The following is a 23,298-nucleotide window of genomic DNA, read 5'->3' on the forward strand; positions in this document are numbered from 1 at the left end:
GGCTGCCTAGTGAGGAACATTGGGGAAAAACCTCTTACAACAGCATGTAGGACCAAGACAGGCCGCAGTCCTCCTCTCCAAAACCTTGCACAGGACCAGCCTCACAAGCAGGGGACAGTCACAGCCTGGCAACACTCAAGGAGCGGCTACATTTGATGGCAACCACAGAGCCATCAGCCTTGGGAGCCCACAGGGCCAGCACAGCCCTTCTGCCACGGTGCAATGGGATTGTCACAAATCCAGCCACATCGATGCACAGAGACATCTCAGTGCACATAGGGGTATAGGTGGCTGTGTGTCTGTCTGGACATATGACCTTGGTAATTTCATGCCAGATGCTCTGAAAACAGGAACACAGGTATGACAGACACAAAAGCCACATACCACAACTGTGTAACAAAGAAACTTCCCTAATCCTCCTCTGATATACTTTGGGTCAAATCCAACTGCAGGCAAGGATGATGGAAAGGCTCCCACTGACCTTTGGGAGTTGGATATGATCTTCATGTAGATGCACTCACACAGGGCACAGCTAGTTAAGCATAAGGCTGGTACGTTCAGTGAGTTTGCAAGCTTGGCTAGTGAAGCCAAAGGGTTTGCAATTTCCATAAATCAAGCCGCTCCCAGTTTTTTCACCCTTGCTCTTTCAGGTCTTAAAGACAAAAAAAGAAAAGAAAACAGATACACACAAAAAGCTCCTACATTAAAGTAGGAAAAATCATGGAATACAATAGACTAAAACAACCATCACTCATTCATATGGATGACATATCCATAGCATTTGCCTTTGTTTTTCTTTCTGGTTAAGTATCTAACTTATATTCCTACTGTTGACAATAAGAAATGCAAGTCCTAAAATATGCAGGATGACAAGTATCCAGCTAGGGTTAGTGCACATGGCTGCACTGACTGAGCTGTTCAAATTTCATAATTATTCCAATAATACAATTTTGTCATAGACACTACAGTTTCAATTTAAAAGATATCAGAAATTAACTGTGAACTGCAGCATATAAAGCTAGAGAATAGCTAGCTGCCAAAACAAGACAAAAAAACCCCAAAACATATTCACCAATAAGACCTTTCAGGAGAAGATTAAGATTTCAGCAGAGTGATACAGCCAGTAAGTGATAGAAGGAAATTGCACTTAAAAAAACTCAGAAACTAAAACCAACAGCTTTCCATAATTTTTGTGACCCTACATTAGATGACTTTTTGTTGTGGCTCATGATCAGAGACAACAGTGACATATTTTCAACTTTTTTTCCATTTTGGTCTGAAAACTTTGAATTGTAGCAAAGACTTTAAATAAAAAGAGAACCTGCAAAAATTGAGACACAACGCAACCAAAGGCTTAGCTGTATTACAGAGCTGGCTTTGCTCTGTAAAAGTGTTGTTTCAGCAAGAAAACTAAAAGAAAAGATAATAAGACATTTATTCTGACTACTGGAAAATACAGATGTTAGTCCTAGATTATATCCTGTTAAAAACAAAAGCTATGGGAGGTGGAAAAACTTTTTAAAAGTATTGGAGTCCCAACAGCATTTTCACAGAGACAGAGAGAAGCAACTTGAATATAAATAAGTGTCCAAAATAGGTCAGCTCTATTTTCTTGGCCACTGAAGTTTGATACTTTTCACTTGAGGTTAGCCTGGACGGTGGTGGCACACACGCTGCAGGGATGGAAGTTGAGCCCACAGGCAGCTCCTAGCTTGGTGCGAGCCCCAGTGCCCCAAGCACAGCCATGCGGTGATGGGTCAGGGCTCACACACCAAGCATCACCAGGCACACTCCAGGCAATGGCCACACACTTTGCAGCGGTACCTGCATTTCCCCCAATTGTACAGGTTTCCAGTACAACCTCACTCCCGTTCCAGGAGGGTTTTGAAATGATGTGTGTCCACAGCCAGTTTTGAGCTTATCAAGCAAGAAGCATGATAAGAGACAGGGGGGTTTCCACAGCCCCCGCCAAGACCTACCAGCTCCATGCATTCAGCCCGAGCGTCCCAGCTGCAGCCTGGCAGGGAGCAGCATTTTGTGCCAGGGCAGGATTGGGCCCTCCACGATCCAGTTACGGTAGACAACACCATCACCTCCCTGCCAGAGGTTACAGCCCCTTAAACCAAAGCAGAGAGCAGTTTTAGACCCAAAAGTCAGGCCATGAGGTGCAGAGCATGCACCTCAGCTGCTCTGCCGCTGGTTCCATGGGGGAGGCTGGTGGGAGCAGTAACATTAGGCTGCAGGAGAGCCACAGGTTTGTTGGTTGTTTTTTTTTTTTTAAAGGAAAAAAGTGAACAAGTTACTTCTACAGCACTGAGAGGCAAGCCTGCCAGTCCAGCCTCGCCAGCATTCCTGCCTAGCTCGGCTTGTTTACCACCAATAAAAAGCCCATTAGTTGCACAATGCGCCTGTTAAAAATAACTCCAAAAAAATCATCACTGGCAAATTAGTAAGACAGCAGGACGCGCAGACACCTCAGCGTGGTGTTATGGAAACCACAGAGGAGTCAGACTTCCCTCAGGAGCTTTTCCCAAGGAAGATGAGCCCAAAGATTTCTCTGCCTTTGAGTGGACCCAGCTAATTTGAAGGGCTCGGGACCAAAATACAGCAGTCACCCAGCCAAGCAGCCCAGGGTTTCCGATCAAGTGACTTCCAGAGAAAGTAAACTCACCAGGCTCAAATGCCACCAGTTTGTGCTAATGAGAGCACAAGGTCCCCCTTGCACAGGGGCAGCCAGCGGAGGAGGTTACGATGATCTGGGGCTTCCCCAAAACTTCACGCCTCTGCCCAGGGTCTGATACAGCAACAGGTGCTGACTCAGCACACCCCCTCCCTGGCCACCCAAGGACCCTGCTTTAACAGCATCGCTGTATAAAACCAAAAGGAGGCATGGGGTGAATCATAAGCTGCCCTCCTTTAGGGACTGGTCACTTCTCACCAGACTCCTGTGGGCACTGCTGGCACAAGGAGAAAGACCTACATTTTCCCCATATATTTTAACATAACTGCTTTAAAAAAAATACCCAGCTCCCAGCCCAGTCCCTGACCAAATGAAACACAAAACTTAGCCTTGCCACCTGCCACACACACCATTACTCTCCAGCTAAGGAGCCCACAGCGGCACAGCTCAGACCTTGCAGACAGGGCTTAGAGTGCCTTTTCTGACCACTGCCCCCAAATTTGGGCAATTCAGGGGTCACTCCAAAGCTGACCTGGGGGTTCACGCAGGCAGTGGAAAGAGTGGAGGCACTGCCTGGCTTCCCACAACCCTCCTCAAGCACCCAGAGCCAAGGACATGAGGGGACAGGTAGAGCAAGTTCAGGAAGGTACTGCCCTGTGGGTTGCAGGCAGAAGAGCTGAGGGTTTTTACAATACTGTCCGCCTTAGCAAACCCCTCCAGAGTCTGAGCAACCCTGGGAGTTGCTCTAAACTCAAAAGCAATGTTGCTTTTCCTCTTGAGCCCAGCCAACTTACACGGAGGCTGCCCCAGCCGAACAGCCCAAATCCCTAGCATTGCTGCCAACCCCACTGTTAACTAGTTAGGGAAAACCTGAAGATACCACTTTGCAAGGATGCAACCTAATTTTATTCACTGTCTCTCCCCGCAACAGTGGGGTGTCTGTGACTCCTCTGCAATCAGGGTGTTTCTGCCTTTCCTCCACGTGAGCACTCACAACCCTTCCCACGAGCCCAGCCCCTCCGCAGCCCCTCAAGAGGAAGCTCCTTTGGGAACATGCCAAGTAGAGACACACATTGAGGACACTGCATTTGTGAAATAGGATGAGGATCCCCTTCTGCTCACAAGGTGATGAGAGGGGACTTCAATATCAGCTGCAAATATTCAAGGTGGTGATTTAGACTGACCTTTTCACAAGAGAAAACTTTCTCTTTCAATGCCCACACAGGAGAGCAAATGTATTTTTCAGACATGCACTCAATCCTCCAGATTTGTAAGAATGAAAATGGGGTCACACAAGCAGGTGAGCAAGCACTGGGCTAAAGCCTGGCTGAAAATATAATCTCTGGATATAAGAAATAAAAACATCCATCAGCAAAGAGAGTCCACAGTATCTGCATTACTACTGTTACTAACAATTCTCCTACAGAGCCCTGAATACTGAAAATTCCCAAGCAAGACCCAAATCCCATGCCAGAAACACTCACCATTCTCAGACTGGAGGATAACAGTTGGATAAACCACACTAATAGACTTACATCCAGAGGAAGAAGAGCTCCTCTCAGCCTGGGAAGGAGAAACAAACAGCCAGCTTTACTCCCACCTAACATTTAAATTCAGGTGGGACTCAATGGAGACAACAGAGGGATAAGAGCTACAACCAAATTAGTAGCTGGTGTTTTGGCCAGGATGATGAAGATACTCAGCTGCTTCAACTGTGACCATCTCCAGCTGGAAATGGGTGAGAGCCACTCCCCTCACAGGGTCTCTGTTTCTGAAACCTGCGTTATGATTTTAAAGCTATGCTCAGGAACAGCTTTCCCACTGCCGACAAGCCCCTACCACAATGACTAAACCAGTAATGCCAGTGAGGTCACGCTGAGGAAGAGTTTGGCCTGTTGAGGTCCCTACCAGATATGTTTTTTAACAAACAGCAAAGGAACTTCTTCAAACTGAGCCACCAAACCGCAGTGTGCTTCAAACGCCTTGCAGGGATGGAGGTGGATGTGGCTACGTCAGAGCAAGCTGCAGCAGAGCTCTGCTGGACCACTCTCTGCATGGAGATCTCATTGGCCATGGCTCGTGCTGGAGTGCCATCACCTCCAGCCCCACTAGAGTTAAGTATTCCTGCATCATTTTAACTAAATAGCTTATGTCAGGGTTTCTGAAGATGCTAACTCCATCCTGAGGGTGCTTAAAATCAGACCCAAACCACGATGGCCAGTGACCTGCTCCGCACTCATCCCTGCTGCATCCAATGCGTCCAAAACAATTTTGGGGGAGAGGGCAGGAGGTGTGACTCCGCTCCAGCAGATTTCACGCCAGATAGAGTATCGCATCGTCTGCGCCACTGTAATGTGACGCCGGCAAGGTACTGTCAGCCCTGCTGCTGCAAGGCAGCGTGCCAGCACAAACACCGTGTCGGGTGCTCCGGCTCGTTCGACAGCAACGCAACCATATCCTCGGGCCGGATCCAGACTGCGGCCTGCCAGCTGAGCCGGACACGCATATCTCCGGTGCCGATGGCCACGGAAACCGGGCATCGGTTTGCCCTCCTTAAGCCATTTCTGGGTGTGGGGCCGCCCTCCAAGCCAGCGCAGGGGAGGTGGGGGTGCAAGCCCCGGGAGTTTGCAATAAAGCAGATCTGTGTGGCTGGCGAGTGCGAGGTCTCCTGGGAACGGCCCTTTTACTGGGCTCCAGATGCTGTGGAGTGATTGCTTATATGAAGGCGGGGGAGGCCTCTTTACTGTTTCTCATTTCCTCCTTTTTTGCTTAACCCCCCCCCCCCCCGATTTCCTGGTTTTGTTCAGAAGCACAAGAGAGTCATTCATCATTTTTCTTCCAGCACAAGGAGCGCTCTCACCTCCCCCTCACCCCTAAATCCCTCCCCACCAGAAAAGGGCACGCGTTCGCCAGCCAAAAAGGCTCACAGTGGGGAAGGCAAAGCTCGCCGGCTCCTGCAAACAGCTCCAGCACAAAGGGCCACATTCTCAGCTGAGTTCAGTGGGTGCCAGCCCCCAAAGGGTGAAGGCCAAAACTCAACGACAGCAGAAACGCTAAGTCAGAAAACGGATATCAGCGGCCGAGGAAAGCAATTTGCACAGGTTTGAATTATGGGCGATGCAAAGCAGAGAGGAGTTTGCATGCTGAGGAGACAGACAGCGCCTCAGGCAACTGGAAAAAAAGAGCTAAGAGATGAAGGTCTGCTTCCTTCTCAGCCCATGTGCCCTGATGGTCACTCGACTCATTGAAACCTGGGAAAGCTTTCCTTGTGGAGTTGCCCCCGCACCCTCTGGAAACTGGATGGGCACCAGTCCAAGTGCAGTCCAGGCACTGGATTTGCACTGCTCTGTGATAGCAAGCCACCAGCCCCAGCTTTGGGATGGGCTTCCAGGAAAGCCCCATTCAGTTTGCAGGAGGGGGGAAAAGGGGTGGCTACAGATGCAGACCCTCCCCCATACGGAGGGTCAACAACACCCCCAGGAAAACCTCATTGTAGGGTTTTGCTCCAACACCTCCAAGGGCCACTTGGGTTCACAGTCACCCTGCGCTCTCCAGAACTTCTTGATGGCCTTCTCCTTGCCCCATCTTGGAGGGAGAGAACCAGGACTAAAACACCTCAGTACAGCTGCAACGGAGAAGAGAAGCTCTCTCCAAATGCCCTTGAGAAAGAGGGCGAGTAGGAAAACTCCAAAGTAGTTAAAATTCTTGCACACGTTTTTATAAAGCAACTGTTCGTTTGTGTGAAAACCAGGACTGTGCAAACACCTGGGGTCTGTTTGGGGCCTTTGGGTTTGGCTGATGACCTGGAAAAACGGAAACAAAACCGAACATATAGAAAATGTTCCAGGTTTTGATTTTGTTTGGGTTTAATCACAGCAATAACAGCAACCAAGTCAAAAAGGTCTGCTTATGGTCAAACCCAAGACTTCCTTTTGGTGCTTTTAGAAGGAAAAGAAATAGAAGACTGTGATCAGTACTGGGGCCAGTGGGGTGGAGCAGAGCCCATGTACCAGCAGCTCCACCAAGGAGGTATAGTTATGGCACAATTTCAGCAAGAACTGGAAGAGCAATGAAAACACAAGCCACCAAGAGCCTGGCCATTTGGGACTAAACTCTTCCACACCCACTGAGCCAGAGATCCTGGGACTCCCGCAGCTGCTGCTCAGGAGGCTCACCAAGCCAAGCGGGATCGCTGCACTCCTCCAGTCTCTCCCTCAAACACCACCACCTGCTTAGCTTGAACTGAGATGTCATAGTTTGGAAAGACCCAAGCGTCACAGTGCAGGAGCCCAGATAGCCTGTGTTCACGTCTCGGGCAAATGAAGAGTTTGGGGCCACTTTTCCCACATCCTGGGTCACTGGGTAAACTGGTGGCATGCTCTTTGGGGCCACTTTTGAGAGTTTGTCTGTTCATTCCCTTTGCTTTCTTTAAAATGCTCAAACGGGAAACTTTTTTTGCCGGTGGTCTCCCTTAACATCTTTGCAAATTTGTTCTGAGGTTCCTTTGTGCTCCCAAGGAGAAACACCAATATTTCAGAGTTATCTGAATAAAACCTTAGATTTTGCTCTTTTTTCTCTTTTTTTTTTTTTTTTTTTAAAGGTTTGGCAGCCAAACCAAAATGATCAGTCCCAAGCAGGAACCAACACGTGGACTCCATCATACTCCAAACCCAGAGCATGTCACCTCCACAGCTCCCAGACGTGCTCACGCAGAGCTCTACGCCTGACCCTCCTACCCCGGCGGGATAGCCCCTGATGGCTCCTCTCTCTGGAGCAATGGCAGGTTTCAGCAGGTCTTCACCGAGCCAGACAGGTCAAAATGAGCCTGCTACCACCCTGCTGAAAATATGCAAAGTAAATCTGAGAGCAGGCATGGGGAGAGAAGGTGAGGCTGGCAGAAATGCAGCAAGAGAAAACAAGAGGAAGAAAGAGAGCACAGCACTTTATTGCAGGAAAAAAATAAACCTGCTGACCAAAAAAAGCAATGGGAAAAATGTACAGGGCTCTAGGGGAAAAAAAAACAAAGGAAGAGGGCAAGTGGGGCTGGGGTGAACACCCTGGCCTGAATGCACATGGTCAGCATGGCTATAATGGTGCATATGTTCTTCTCGGCACCAAGGAGATCCCAGAGGGCCCCCAAAAGCCTTTTGCAAATCAGGACCAAGCTCTTGACTTCTCCTGGGTGCAGCAGCTGCTAGATCATTCCTTATCCATTGGGCTCTCGTCCCACAAAAGTCCAGGCTTCTGCTATTGGAAAGAGTATTAAAATAAACTCCAAAAAATCCCAGGGGATTTTGCATTGGAGCCTTTTCAGTGTTGTCCCCACCCTGGCATCTTCAAACTAGGTGACATGTGGCACCATCATGGTTTCTGTAGTGTTCATCACTACAGATGTTGCAGAACCACCATCAGGGAGGGATGAAATTAATTACACAAATAACAAAAAGCCAGATGCCAGCCCCCACCTCACGCAGCTCAGACAGCAGCACAGGGGATGCGGGAGGGAAGCGAGTGGCTCAAAACCCAGACGAGCTCCCAAACAAGGCCAGTCTTACCCTATTCCAGCTACAGACCTGCATCTTGGCCTTCACAAGGGCCAGGAAAAGTCCTGCACATTTTCTTTAGAAAGGAGCACAACAGTGAAAAGCCCCCAGTAGGAGAGTTTTCCTTTCAGCCTGACCTGGACCGTCCTGTGTATCCGCCACAAGGGCACGGCCACCGGGAGCCAGCTTGCCCGCTCGGGGAGGAGAAAAGGGAAGTTAATTTTTGCAGCCAAAAGAAAACAGGGAGTTCTTTTCAGATGGCAGGAATGTAACCGTGACGTTTAGTCACTTGCTATTTCTGCTTCCCGGGTACATCTCTCTACAGGAAAGCCCCTGGATAGAAGTCTCTACAGGCAGCATTGCAACATGTGTTTGCCCAAACTTTGGTGTCTAAACCCGCTCCGAGGTCCCTGCGCCGGCTTCTTGGGGAGCTGTGGGGTTTTCAGGGAGGTTCAGTCTCGCCCGCTCTGTGCCTTGGCTGCCTTAAAACAGATGCATGTGTCTAGCTGGAAAAAGAGCAAACCTGCAACCCTGCCCTCAAGCCACTCAGGGTCTGACTCACCAGCTGAAAACAGCAAAGCCCCGCTCTCCCTGCGACATGCAAGCCAGGACACGACGACAGCGCTGCACTGCACCAGCCCCTGCGCTGCGCGAGGCCGGGTTCGGAGCAGAGGGGAACCAATGCTGCGTCTCCAGCTCTGAAATGCAGCCGTTCACCCCTGTCATGATGGGGAAATTGCATTTGCTCCACGCTGAGCTGCGACAGTGAGTGACCCTACCTCATGGCATTGCTCCTGCAATGAAGCTAGCACCCCTAGCCGAACTCCCCAGCTCCATCACGGGGACAGTATCTGATCTGCCATGTCCCAGTCCCTGCCAGGCTGTAGCTACATGCCCTCCAGGCACCGTGCATGCTTCCACGGTTGGAGAGAGAAGAGAGCGACCTGTCTCGGGGTTACTCCAGTACAGGGCAGACTGCATACCTTGCACAACAAGCCCCAGGTACCAGCGTCAGGCAGTCAGCTCAGCTCGCGTCACGCTGCTGACACCGCTCAGCCCGTGACTTCAGGGATTTCCAAAGCACAGCCCAGTCTGCCAGCTGCTCACAGAGGTACCTTCTTCGTTGTGTTACCGCACTAATTGCAGTCTTGCATTGCAGATGCTTTCTGCCACACAGCCTGAAGTCCCACCTATTCACAGCTCTTTCTTGGACAAAATTTTGGGAACTTCCCCCATTAAAAATTTTTGTAAATCTGATGGGAGTCACTGCTTCAAGAGAAGAGCTGCAAAAGCTTACTGCAGACTCTGCAGAGTTTCTCAGGATGTAATTTGTATGGCAGTGGGCAGCCCACAGTGGGTTGTAAACACTCGCACAGGAGCATTCACACACTTAACACTGAGCTCGATGTCAGTCTTGAACATGGGTAACGATGACGGGAGACAAGCAAGATGCATAATTTAACTGCCAAAAATGCAGCTTCATCACAGGATGTCATGGAGAGGATATGCATTCAGTTGACTATCCCCGCATAGGCAAGGAAAATAAAAGAGAAGAACTGGAAAAAAAAACCCCAAACACAGACTCAGTTAAGTACTTATAGGGGGCTGCTGCATTTCAATTGCAAGCAGTTTTTTAGGTCAGCTGGGACATTTCAGCTCTGCTAGGGCAGATCAGTTCCAGGGGGTAGGACACTGCCGACAACCACAACCCGGAGGCTGAACTCTCCTAGCACGTAACTCAGGGAAAAAACAGACCTGGGCAGGGTTGTGCTTCCACCGGGCACAGCCCAAGTGATGGGACCTGCCTTCTCGCCACGGCTGTTGCTCCCGGATGCACGAGGCGGCAGGAGATGGGAACAGGTAGCAAACTGTATTTGTAAGAGCAATCCCAAATTGGTCTTATATGTAGAGGTGTTCCTATCCCGAAGCCTCGAGACACTGCAGCGATGTACACAGACAAGGGTTTGCTTGCCTCCCCCAGCGCTTGAATCCCCACTGCTAGAAGCCAGGAGGGCAGCTCACACAACAAAGAAGGTACCTGTGTGAGCAGCCAGCAGACCGGGCTGTGCTTTGGAAATCCCTGAAATCACGGGCTGAATGGTGTCGGCAGCGTGATGGGTTTCCATAGCACTGTTCCCACCTCGCAAGGCTCACTCCATACTCTTTTCATAAATTCCCAGTCTGTGCACCACTGGCTACCCCCTAAGGCAGGATTATGGGCTTGATGGACCTTTGGCCAGGTTTGGTCTGCTGCCCGGTCATATCTGCACTGCCCAAGCACTTTCAGCGTGGTCTGAATTTGCAAAGGTCAGTTTCAGCACGTTCAAGACCAGCCTAATGGCTAGGGGTTAAGGTAACAAATCCTTGAAACCAGTCTGATAAAACGAATAAACAGAAAAATGGAGGAAAGCAATGACTGAAATCGATAACAAACATTACTAGAAAGACGGAAGCTTTCCAGCTGTCTGAGATTAGAAGAATCTATGTCTGCGTTATCATTTTTTACTCTTTTTTAGCAGGCACATTTTGTTAATGCTGAAAATTTTGTGTTTCCACCTTTTGTCAGCTCAGCTCGCCTTAGTCCCTGTAGGACGACAGTCACAGTTCCCAAGAGGGCTGAGCACCAACCAAACCACGCTTTGTGCAGTGGGACCTGCAGGAACTTTACCACCTCCCTGGTCAGCTTTGCCATGTTGAACTCACTTCATCCAAAACAAGGGGAAAAACCAGCAAACAAGTCAAACCCTGGTTCACAAAGGTGGGGTTGAGCAGAAAGGAGAGGTTAGATTCAAAAGGAGAACCCCCTCTCCAAACACAACTATCTGAAGCAATATTCGTAAAGCAAACACTGGAACGACCAGCAAACAGTGTGCTTTTTGCACACCTGCCCCTTACTAGCAGGAAAATCTCAAGATAACATCAGCGCTTCTAAAAAGGATTAAAATAAAAGCACACTGGGTCCACGGACAATCTTTGTTTAAAAGCCACGTGAGAGGCGATAAGTTTCTACAGGCTGACTCCCCACAAACGTAAGCAAGGGAAAGTTATCACCTCTGGGCTCCCAAAATATTTACTCAACTTAACGTTATTCTGACTACTCCCGAGCAGACCTTTCCAAAGTCCCATGCTGTCATTTTTATGGCATACCCTTGACCAAAAGTCGAATGCAGAGCACCCTTTCCCAAGGGTATTTCCAAGCACTTTACTACCATGGAAGCAAACAGTGTCCTTGCAAGGTAGGAACAGTGCTATGGAAACCCATCTATGGGGAGAGGAGGCTGAAGGTGTGCAGCCTCCACAGTGCAACATGCAAGGGTCAGATCTGAACACTGCATCAAACTGAAACTGTGGGAGTAATTAACAAGCCTAGATGAATGGCTTAAGCTGAGCAGGGTCCAAGAGGCTGAGAGAAGACACCACTGTGGAGCAGGCTGGGGCGTTTTAGTGGCTGCAATTGATCTAAAACTTGGGTTTAGATCTCATCTGGCCAAAAGCCACAGCTTGGGAAGCACGTCTGCTGGAGGATGTCAGTATACTCTGTGTGTTTCCTCACAAAGGCTTGGGATACCAGTTCTTATTTTTAGTACTATTTTCATTTCTTCATGTAATGAGTTCAGTGTTTCAGGCAGCCCTGGAGGAGCAGGAAGGACATGTCCCGTAATAAAACTAATTAATTCATGTGGAATTTCTAGCCCTTATTGTGAAAGTGGCCAAATTCCTCACTCCTGAAAAGCTGCCAAAACGGCCATTAATCTGGCTGTGGTCACGAGCAGGATTCCTGTGGCCTCCTGCAACACCCAACTGGCCCCCGGGACAGAGACTGCAGAAACCAAAGTGGATGTTATTATTTCCTCACACCGACTCCCACAGCCCAAGTTTTACTAAACAAGACAGTTGCCTCAGAGGGCTCCATGCCAAATTCCTCCCAGTGCCCCCAGACCAAGCATGCCCCAGACACGTGCACAGAGGTCTAGACCTTCCTAGACCTCCAAAATCAGCCCGAATCAGGCATTTTGGCATTATTCAAAGCTCTGCGGGCCAACCGTTTCCACCTGCCCAGCCTTGGCCATGCTCTCAGTGACAGGTGCCCTGAAAGGCGCAGGGTACCGAATTTGTCCTGGAGACGTCAGAAGTTGTATTCCCACCACCCAGCTGGGCGTGCTAGGAGGCTGAGCTTTTTGGGTTCCATCTGCAGGCAGTGGGAAGCCGGGCTCCTCCACAGAGAAATTCCAGGCAAGAATCTCATCGACCGAAATCCCTCAATAATGCACAAGAATTAATGGAATCTGTCTCACTCCCTGCAAGCTGGGGGTGACAGGGTCTGTGGAGCCTGGCAGGGAAAAAAAGCATGGAATAAACTTATTTTAGTCACTAAAATCAACAACAACAAAATGACTCAGAATACCCACAGGGAGCTGACCTGTTGTGTAAGAAGGTACCATTTTGCCATAGTCTCGTTTTTCTCTCCCAATTCTGGACTGCTTTTTAAATTCAGTGATGGATTAGAGGGTTAGCCTCTAAACAGTACCTCTAGTGCTGTCCCACCATCCAGTCCTAGGAATGGCAATATTCCCTGAACACCACTAGAAATCCAGACCTTCTTCCCCAAATGTCCTGTGTAATGGACTATCTGTAACAACCTGGATTTCTAACACTCTAAACAAAATCCTCCCCAAACCACCTCTGCATAAGCCGTGGAGGCAGCACTGTTCACCACGGCCAAAGGAAGAGGTCCCCTACCATGGCCAACCATTGCTTTAGGCCTCCTCATCGCAGTTTCCATCATGGTAGATGATTTACCCGTCCATTCACACCACAGTCAGATCAAGATGGTGCAGCAGTGATTTGCCTGCCATTATATCAATCCGGCTCATATGATGTTCAGAAGAAAGGAAAGTGCCCTCTACACATCAGGGATTGTATCAAACTCATGGCCCTTGGTTAGTGGTGGGTACTATGCTAGAAAAAGAATGGCTGATGGAGCCCAGTAGTGCAGAGAGAGAGAAAGGTTCCACCACAGGAACATTGTCCTTGACCAGCTGGACTAAGAGATGCCTTGTCAGAGCCTGGGATGGAGCCTGGAGCAGTTCTTCCAACCTTCAGAAAGCAGTGGTAAGACTCATTATAGTGTTATCACTCAGCATTTTCCTCACACTGGTTCAGCTGCAAACATACAACAGCAAAGCAGCTACCGTGTGGATGGTGGATTGCAGCACCCCTGACAAGTGTCCCCAAGAAGCAAGACGTAATTCACCAATATAACTGGAATTTGTCTTTAGCACAGGCACTGCAGGGTGAGCGAGGAGGACCAGGAGGAACAAAAAACAGCCACGGAAAGCCCCAGGGTGGTTGGGTTAGCCTCACTGCGAACAGAAACACCATGGTGGCCAACCACTCCAACCCTACAACCTCCACACCAAACTCTCCCAGTGGCCAGGACCCAGAGGACACAAACCAGGCACCCCGGGGAGCCCTCGAGCCAGCCACCTTGGATTATCCACAGCCTCGGTAGCTACACATCCCTGCCAGGGCTATGGGGCAGAGCCCCAGCGCCAGCTCTTGGCTCCAATGGCGTGGGAGGATGGAGCCCCACGCCGGCCACCCCTCCCACTCCTCCTCCTCATGCCATTCCTCTTTGCTAAACCTGAGTTCCTCTCCCCATTTCTGCTTGCTTTTGAAGTGCCAGATGAAACAGCACCAGATGGAGGCGAGCCGCTCGCCCGCTGAAAGCAACGGGAGGCGAGCGTTTCCACATGGGCTGCGTGGGAGGGCTGCCATCGCGCTGGTCGCAAACCCTGCGTCTCCCCCCAGCTCAGCTTGCAGCCGAATGGCGCGCCGAGCACCACAGACAAAACCTCCTGGATTCAAAAAGAAAATGACCCCCGAGCAACTTTCCAGATGCAAAAAACGTCAGATTCCGGCCAGTTTCACTGCTTCTGCTCTTCTGCCTTCACTGGGACTGCTCAGGATCTGTCCTGCTCCCCTCGAGAGCAAAATTTGGGACTTCTAAAATACAGGGCACTCCCTACCCTACAGGAGACAGGTCACACTGGGACACACACACCTGATCTTTGCAGGTATCAAAAAGGTCTTGGAGGACACTCAAAACCACAAAAACACCTTCAACAACTCACTGCACCTACCAGTCCCCCCAGCCTGAACAGCAAGCACTCCTGAGACATGGACATCAGGTGCCCACCCTTTTCTAGTTTTAAAACAGCAAGAGGAAAACGTGGGAAGGTTATCAGACAACCTCCTCACCAAGCCAAGAGAAGTCCATTAGCATGGACTGGGTCTTCTACAACTAGCCAGAAGAGCTGAGAACAGACTGCCCTGGCTGAAGTCTGAAAAGCAAAATCTTACAAGGAAATCTTGCTGTGGTCTCAAGCAAAAATACTGGACAAAGCTTCATGAATTTTCCCACCATTACAGGACTACAGGACTTTCCCACAGACGACACCATGCAAATCTCTGCAACAGCATGTCACTGTTGTAGGCATCCTGCATCACCTGGCTACAAGGACAAGCTGCAAGGAGGCACAAAAACTCCTCTCTAAAATTGCCTCCAGCCAGTAAGGTGTTGGAAATGTTATTAATTTCAAGGGCAGAGCATTAGAAATCCCGTCATCCCACCTGAGCTGGTTTATCTGCAGAAAATTGTAAGGAAAAGCAGGGATTTCAACACGGTCCAATTCCCACCAGTGCTTTGTGTCACTCTCAATTACAGTTCAGAATGAAATACCAAGAAATCGTTCCTTGCGGCCGGCAGAATTAATGGGATCTTTGACTACAGAGAGCACCAGGCAGTGAACTTGTTCCCTTACCAGCCAAGAGGCACAGTGCAGCTTTCTTCAGAATAAAAGCTGCAATGTCAAAGGATAGTTTAAGGCTTATAAAAGTGACCTGATGTTTCCCAGTATTCCAGTCCATAAGAAAGGCACATGATTACTGACCCTTTCCTTTCTAAAACAATTTATTTCTACCATAAGCTGATGCAGCAAGAGACTTTATCTTCCCACTGGTATCTAACTAAATTACATGTGGGGCAAAACACTGAACAGAAGACAACCAATAATGCAGTTACAACAAGCTGTCAAATGCTGGGCTGCAGCAAAGCTCTGGTAACTGTGCACTAACCCCTTTCTCTTAAGCCTTTGCCTAGGATAGCCACCACATCACGTTTGCTTGTAATTAGATGTCAACTTGCACGTTCAATGAGGTCATGCTTGGCCAGTTCGTGAATGAGAAACACCCCCCAGCTTGCTAGCAGTGACTGCTGAAAGTAGGCAAAGATGTTTCAGTCAGGCTCAGTCTGCTGAAGGTAGTTTGTCTTTGTGGACATAATACTAAGACTGGATTTGCAATCTGCTAAACTGGCAGAAAACTCATCCTTCCAGAAAAGTGAAGATTTGGTTGGGTTAACTCCCTACCATGGCTCACTTGCGGTCCAGACAAAGACTAAGCTCTGTATGACGGAGCACGAGGATGTGCACCAGGACAGGGAGGGAGTGGGGCACGACTGCCACGAGATCAGCTCAGCAGGGATGAAAGGCAGCCAAGAATAATCTGCACAACATGTTAGGACCCCCAGCAAGGATTTTTCCTTCTCTCTCAAGTCCACAGCAGGAGCATGCACCATGGTTAGCCTCCAAATCCCATAGCACACTCAGCATCCATGAGGCAGCATGTTGTTGCATGGCACACAGCAAAGGGACACATAACACAACTCCCTCCCCCAGGCAGACACAGGGCACTAATGCAGCTTTCTCCGCAAGGCTAATGCCATCAGGTAAAGCCTCACTCTTCCACTGAGGACAAACCTGCCTCTTCTGGCAGATGCAAACAGTCAGCAAGGACAAGTTGGAAAGCCAAGCCCAATGTGTTCAGTATGTGCTGCTAAAGGACACCCTCAAAAGCGGTCACACACGCACCGATTCAGGCAGCACCTCCCCAAGGAAGAGCCAAGGGTGAAGATGGGTGGAAGCGATAGTGGAAGCGCATGCAATGGCAATGGCTTTGCACCCCTCTGATACGGAAGGGGTCTGCTAAGCAGCCACTGGATCGAAGTTACGTATTTCACTCTGATTCAAGGAAAAACATCAGGAATTCTTACACCTGGAAACTCAGTACACCACCAAGCTCAGCCCTCCTCCTGTAACAGAAATGCTTTAAAAGCATCTTTACCTTTTACCTTGGCCTTCCTCTTACTCTGTCTGCCTAGAGCAAAAGATCCTCCCTGAAGGAATCAGAGCCCCAGCAGGGAAGGCAGATGTGACCATGCCCAGAAAGCTGGAATTGCCCAATCCAAGCAGAAACGCAAAAAATCCACCAGCGAAACTGCTGTTCCTCCTAGCTCCTTAGTGCTGAACACGCAACCAGGAAAAGCAGGTACAGGAGTGCTGCTGGCCACTGGGATGAAACCCTGCCTTCACAAATGCAGTTGTGTTTGTGGGTAACAGCGACAGCTGCCCATCGGGCAGATAAATTAGCCCCAGCTAATACTGCAGCCAGGTCTAGTACAGAGCCATATACAAACACACCTCTCACATTCCAGTTTTCACTGTTTTGCCTCCCAAATTGTTTATCTCGGCTCAATTCCTGGATGTGGATAAAACAAACGACATGGACTTTCTCACAGACGGGACTTCTTGCTGTTCCCTTGACAAATACCATGCTCAGCGAGTATGAGCCTGAAACCCAGAGGAAAGGAAACAACTGCAAAGGGCAAGAAGGAAACAGATCATTTGCCAAGGGACAGCATGAAAACACATTTCTCCTTTGGGCCAGAGCCTTGAAATCTTCCCAGGCTTCCCCCTCCCTCCAAATTACCATTTTCACACCACCATCACCCCCACCACAGCAAACTCCAGTGGGACTGGGGCAGGGGGTAGCATTATTTTCAAGAAGCTGCTCCACAAGGTGTTATTTATTGTCGTAATACTTAAAGATGACAGCCAGCCCAGGGTCCGACCAGGTTAGGTCTTGACCAGACACAGCTGCCGCGAAGGAGCTTGGAGACCTGGTCCACCTACCGGCAAAGCCCCAGAGGCAGCGAGGACAGATGAGCTGTGTGGTTTTTTCATTCATGTATCATCCTTAGAGCTGTTATTAATTGTATTTCACTTTTAATAATTTCTTCCAAGGCAAGGAGCTATGCAGATGTTCTGTTTATCCCGGGCAGAGCCACTGTAGTGGCTGTGGACATACTAACATGCTCCTGTGGATTTGGTTCTTGCAGTTGGCTTCTCTGGTGTCTAGTAATGTCCAAGCTTGCATAAGCCAGGCTGAACACCTGGCTGCAGCACTCATAACTAACCTCTCTCTTGCTCATGTGCTTCTGCCTCAAAAGGCGTCTAGCACAGGATGAGGGGGACATTCATAGCCTGGCTCTCCTCTGCCCCTCACCCACTTTTTAGCAACACAGTGCCTTCAGGACATCCACTGCTGCGTTAGATGTGGCCGACTTGACTGACAGGGTCAGAAGTTGTGGGGGCAGAAGGACAGATACACACATGCACATGCAGATCATGACGGATGCTTCATTTCCTTATAAAAGCAGGAGAAAAGCAGAAGTCTTCCTGGCAATTCAGTGGACATGAAAAATGCACTCATAGCATTACTGGCATGGTTTTCAAGTTGCCGTTAAAATTCCACTTACATTATGCTACCTCCAACCTCAGTCTTCTGTGTTTTGGAGCAATACATTAAATTGTCTTTTAGCAGCTGCCTGCCAAGGGGAAATGGAGGTTTTGACATTTGACCCCTAAGGAAGGATGTGTGGTATTTGGGGCTACCCAAATAAGGATTTTAGTTGGATGCTAAAACAAGCTGCGTTTTTAACAGTTAACTATTTTGACGCTGTTTTGGTATCATGGGAGTACAAAGTGGAGTCCCTGACCAGGTGAATGAGGCAACCCCAGCCCTGCAAGTTCACGTTTGCCTGGGGCCGCATTCTTTGCACAGCTCTCTTTCCATTTGGAAAGGTTACTTTGCACTGGCATGGACTAAAAAAACCACATTTGTTTTAATAAAGAAGTGAGATTCCAAAGCAGGACTCAATAGCCAGCAGTGGGTTCTGAGGCAGATCCCACGGAATTAGTACAGATATCCCAACAACAAAATAAAACAATACTACAAACCCAACTGAACTGCACTGGCAAAGGGAAAAAACATTCCCTTAACTGGTCAGCTTTGAACTGTGGCTCAAGAACCTTTTTTTCAGAACGGAACAAGTTTTATTCCTAGGACCTTGTCTCCACTAGGAGAAAATAGATGTTCTTCAGCTATTCTCATAACTTGGGCAAGACAATTTAGGACATTTGCTGACATCGCTAAGATCTGCCCTGCTCCACCTCCTAGCACAAGTTCCCACCTTGGAGCAGCACTGGCACCATGCTGCACCTTGAGCCAGTTCAGGTCATTGATCTGACAGAAAACCATTGACTTGTTTCCTGGGGCTGGCTTTCTGCAGGATTATCTCCTGAACCAGCCGACTCTGGCACAAGGTGAGAGCTAAACCCAGCAGAGGGAAGGGAGAAGGACATTGCAGCTGAGAGCTGGACAAGACCACGCAAGCCCCTGATTCCAGTTAATGATGGCCAAAGCAGAAGGCAGCATCCCCACCCTCCGGCTGAGATTGGAGAGGTTGAGAGACCCTAATGGTACCTGAAATGCCTCTAAAGCACGTTGTGTCTCCAGGACCCATTCGGTCCTGGGCCACCCTAGACCTGCTTGGAGAGAAGATGGCTATCGGGGACTGGGACGTTATCTGCCAGGACACAGACTGCTAACACGACATACAGACAGCCCTCACTCTGCTCCCTGTGTCCTGGTGGACCTCGGGCACATCGTTTAGTCCATCTGCAAAACAGCGTGCCGATCTCGCTGAGATGCTGAAAGAATAAACACACTCGAGACTGGCATGAACTCTGCGAGCTTTGCGTGCACAGTAGCAACCCTCTGTCCCCAGTTCAGGCAGTTCCAGTCAGCAGTACGTGAAGTTTGTTATGTGATGACCTGAAATAAACTGTAAAAGAGTGTGGTCCAGTGGCATCGAAACTATTTCAGAGGCCCTGATCCCCGGAGGTGCTGAGCCCCCGTCTCGCTCCCACCATTGGTGGGAGTTCATGCACTCGCCTCCCCAGGGGGGGTAGAAGTTCTCAGCCTGATTTCCACAGACTGTTGCTATTTTGTTCCAACATTCCCAACATCTTCAAAATACCCAAAGCCTCTTGTGCAATGAGCAACATCCCCTGCTTCCTAGCTACATGGTGGTTTATGTTACTTTCCGCCTACAACCATTTCAGGATTGGCTTTACAGACCTAAGTGGAAGACTAAACAATGCTGGAGCCACAGCAGGAGAATTTGCAGAGTTTTATTCCTTGTTTCATTTGGGCAATCCTTCTGCCTCTCATCAGGGACAAAAAAACTTGCCAAACTCTTAATTTAGGAATAGTACGAGCTCTGCATTCCAGTCCTGAATCAGCCAAAGGAGCCTTTTCAAGCTGGAAAGGAGAAAAAGGGCAAATACCTTTAAGCACATTAAAAAAAAAAAAAAAAAGCCTCAACACCTGTCTTTTGCAGGCAAAAACCTGCTCTCGGGGCACTCTTGAAACTAGCTTGACATCAGCATTTGAAAGGGAATTCCAATCCCTGCTCTTTCTGTGCCAGACTGCTTTTCCTGTCACTGCTTTAAACGAAAAGCAAACTCTCCCTCGAAAAGCAAACTCTCCCTCGTATATGTTTTGCAGGCACGCTGCAGATGGAGGTGACAATGTGAGTCTGAACAGAAGAGTATCAAGTGAAGCTGGCAGATTCGGGTTTTGTTTTTGTTGTGGGTTTGGTTGTTTTGTTGGGTTTTTTTTTTTTCCTAGTGGCTACAACAACCTGTTAAAAGTTTTGTAATCTGAAGAGAGCAAACCCTTTTCTGGATGTCCAAGCTCCTCTGCCAAGACATGCTCGACTGTGAATATTCCAGCTACATGTTCCACATCATGCTGGTTAAGGATGTGCCAGTATTTTTATTATTCACCCCCTATGGACATTACAGAGCACCACATACATTAAAGTGTTCTTAAACTATGCTATTTACATGTGTGTGTATTACACACAGCCATACGGCCAAATAAATCACATCCACTGTAAAGGAATAAAGATAAAAAAATCAAGCAAAATACCCAGTGAAGTAACATAATTCTGAAATAAAGACCATAAAAGCAAAAAAAGCAGCATTAACTCAGAAAATCATCTCTCAACCCATCACTGCAATGTTCTCCTCCCCACCCCCCAACTTCTTGTGAAAGCATAAGCCTGGAAGTCAGCGCCAGATTCCTTAAATCTAAATGCCCTTGGCTTCTTCTGGAGAGTATAAAATTAATTCCCTTGACACTCATATTCTGTAGTCAAGCAAGATTTCTCATCAACGTGTTCTCCAGACTCCCGGCTCTCCACAGCCCTTCGCAGCTGGGCAAAGGAGGGGGGACAGGAGTGGGGACAGGAGTGGGGACCACAGCAGCCGCAGCCTGGGTGCACGGAAGCAGCAGCTTGCAACGTGGCAAAGTTTTCCCTGCTGCTGGTTTTTCTTCACTCCCCTCTCTCCATCTCTCCCCCTCAAGCAGAGCAGCATGCGCAGGTACCCGGAGCAGCGTGCGCAGGTACCCGGCTGCACTCCCATCCTCCCAGGGAGCGAAGCCGAGAGGTACAGCCCGGTTCAGAGCACTTTTAAGTAAAGCCTCAACAAGAGGGAAGGGAGGGAATTCAAAGTCGTGATGCTGAACTAGTTACGCAAACAGGGTCAGAGCCCCAGTCGTAGCCAGGGGAGCAAAACCAGCAAGGAGGCAGAAGTCAAGGAGGGGTGATTTCAAAGGAGAAAGTGCTGGTTTCTACTCCCAGACCTGATTCGGCAATTTTCAACATCCCACGGAAAGGGAAAGAGCTTGCGGCCGATCGCAAGGGAGGCGTTAATAAAACTAAGCTCTGCTGTATCGGCATCCCCGGGAGCACTCCCTCCCACAGCAATCGCAGCAACAGGTCAGGAGCCTGTTGGCGTCCCCGTCCTCGGGGCTGTGCCCTCGGGGGACGCTCCTCTTGCCCCGGCACCCAGTGCTTGGACCAGGGTGGCCAGAGGGGGTCAGGACCCCCACGGGAGCCGGCAGCGGCCACCCCAGGTCCAAGGTGGGCTCTGCTGGGAAGGTAGCCATAGGGAACGGGCTCGACACGTAGCAGGGCCCCTGCAGTCCCTCAGCCACCCCCTTCCCACCAGGCAGCACATGGTCCTCCCACACCGCCTCTCCCCGTATCTTTGGGGCATCCGTCACCCTCCAGGGTGATTTTACTCCCCCACCAAACCCAAATCTGAACCTCCACCTCCCTTCGCTCCCCGAAGGACTCCCCCTCCCCTCAGCTGCATCTCCCCAAACTTCACCTTTATCTGCCCCTGTGGGTTTTCTTCTCTAGAAGACCCCAACCTCCACGCTGCCCCCCGAGGAAGTCCCTACATTCCCCGCCGTTACACCCCACCCCTGGAGTTCCTGCCCCGTGCCAAGGAAACTCCTCTAACCCCCGGCGTAGCTGCACCCCCAAATACCCCATTTTCCCCACACCCCCAGGGATGCACTCACGCTCCTTCCCCCCTCTCCAGCGCCCCTCTCATTCCTGCTCCCTTTGTCCCTCCCCGGACTCTCTCTCTCCCCTCTCCCGCAGGGATCCCCCTTCCCCGCCCTCCCGAAGGGTCCCTCTGCCCCGGGAGGACCCCCTTTAGGCCACCCTTTAGGATCCCTTTGTCCCCTGGACGTGCCGGTGCCCCGCTGCCCCGTCGCTGCCCCCTGCGCTCGGTCGCGGGTGCGCGGCGCCCAGTGCCCCACGCCCGGTGCGCAGTGCGCCCAGTGTCCCCGGTGTCCGGTCCCTGGCAGGCAGCGCGCCCCGCAGGGCGCTCGATGCCCCGTCCTCGGTGCGCGGCTCTCCGTGCGCCGCGCCTGACGCGCGGTCCCGGCTGCCGGCTGCGCGGGGTGCGCGGTGCCGGGCGCTGCTCACCTGCGGGGCGCTCGGCGCTGGCGCCGTACTCGGCCGTGTCGCGGCGGCGGGCGCAGGTGCCCTGCCCCTGCACCAGGGCTTGGAGGGGCAGCTCGGCGCCGGGGTCGGGGTAGCAGCGCAAGCCGGCGGCGCAGCGCGGCGTGTAGACGCCGCACGCCTCGGCCTCCAGGCGGGCGCACACCGGGCAGCAGCCGCAGCCCGGCTCCCGCACCAGCTCGGGGCAGGGCGGGCGGGCGGCCGGGGGGCAGGCGGCCAGGCGCTCCGCCGTGCAGGGCGGGCAGCGGAACAGCACCTCGGGCAGCGCCGGCCCCGCCAGCGCCAGCGCCGCCGCCGCCGCCGCCACCAGCAGCCGCGGCCAGGCGGCCCGCGCCGCGCCGCCGCGACCGACCCCGCCGAGCGCCATGGCGGGACTGACGGGCGGCGGGGCCGGCAGGTGGACACGCCGCTCGGCCCCCCGGCGGCGCGGCGCGGCGCGGCGCGGCACGGCGCGGAGAGGAGCGGAGCCGAGCGGCGCGGCACGGCACGGCACGGCACGGCGCGGCGCGGCGCGGCGCGGCTCGGCGCGGCGCGGAGCGGAGCGGGGACGGGCGCGCCGCGGCGCCGCCGGGTCCTAGAGCCGCCCCCGCGCCCGCCCCCCCGCGGGGGTCGGGGCTGCCCCGGAGGGGAGAGGGGGGCTACCCCAAAGGAGAGAGGGGATCAGACCCAGAGGGGTCGGGGGCTGCCGCACAGGAGGTTGGGGGTGCCCCAAAGAGGAAACGGGGGGGGGGTCTGACCAACACGGGGCGAGGGCGTGCTGCAATGGGAGTAAGGCTCTGCCCCACGGGGGATGGGGATCTGCCTCGCAAGGAGGCCGGGGTCTGCCCCGCTGGGTAGAGCGGGGCCAAACCCAGAGGGAATCGAGGCCTGCCCCACAGTGGGGATTGGGGCCTGCCCCACAGAGACACCAAGTACAGGGAGGGATGGAGATCCTACCCCACAAGAGGGTTGGGGTCCTGCCCCACAGGGACACCCAGTGCTGGGCAGGGAACTGGGTGATCTCCACA

At 51.2% G+C, this 23,298-nt stretch overlaps 1 protein-coding gene across 4 annotated transcripts in view; it reads right to left on the bottom strand.

Moving 5' to 3' along the window:
- Positions 1-22,658, bottom strand: part of IGFBP2 (insulin like growth factor binding protein 2) — a 63,487-nt gene extending 40,829 nt beyond the window's left edge. Inside the window, exon 1 of one of the 4 annotated variants that reach the window (XM_050899654.1) lies at positions 22,256-22,658. In XM_050899654.1, coding sequence (XP_050755611.1) covers positions 22,256-22,658 — 403 coding nt within the window. Of the gene's footprint in view, positions 1-4,164; positions 4,259-22,255 lie in introns of those variants that run through there. The other 3 variants (XM_050899656.1, XM_050899657.1, XM_050899655.1) reach the window with 3 other exon arrangements.
- Positions 22,659-23,298: the final 640 nt, after the last annotated feature.

The sequence above is a fragment of the Gymnogyps californianus genome, chromosome 7 (assembly GCF_018139145.2).
Source record: "Gymnogyps californianus isolate 813 chromosome 7, ASM1813914v2, whole genome shotgun sequence".
NCBI classification, from domain to species: domain Eukaryota; kingdom Metazoa; phylum Chordata; class Aves; order Accipitriformes; family Cathartidae; genus Gymnogyps; species Gymnogyps californianus.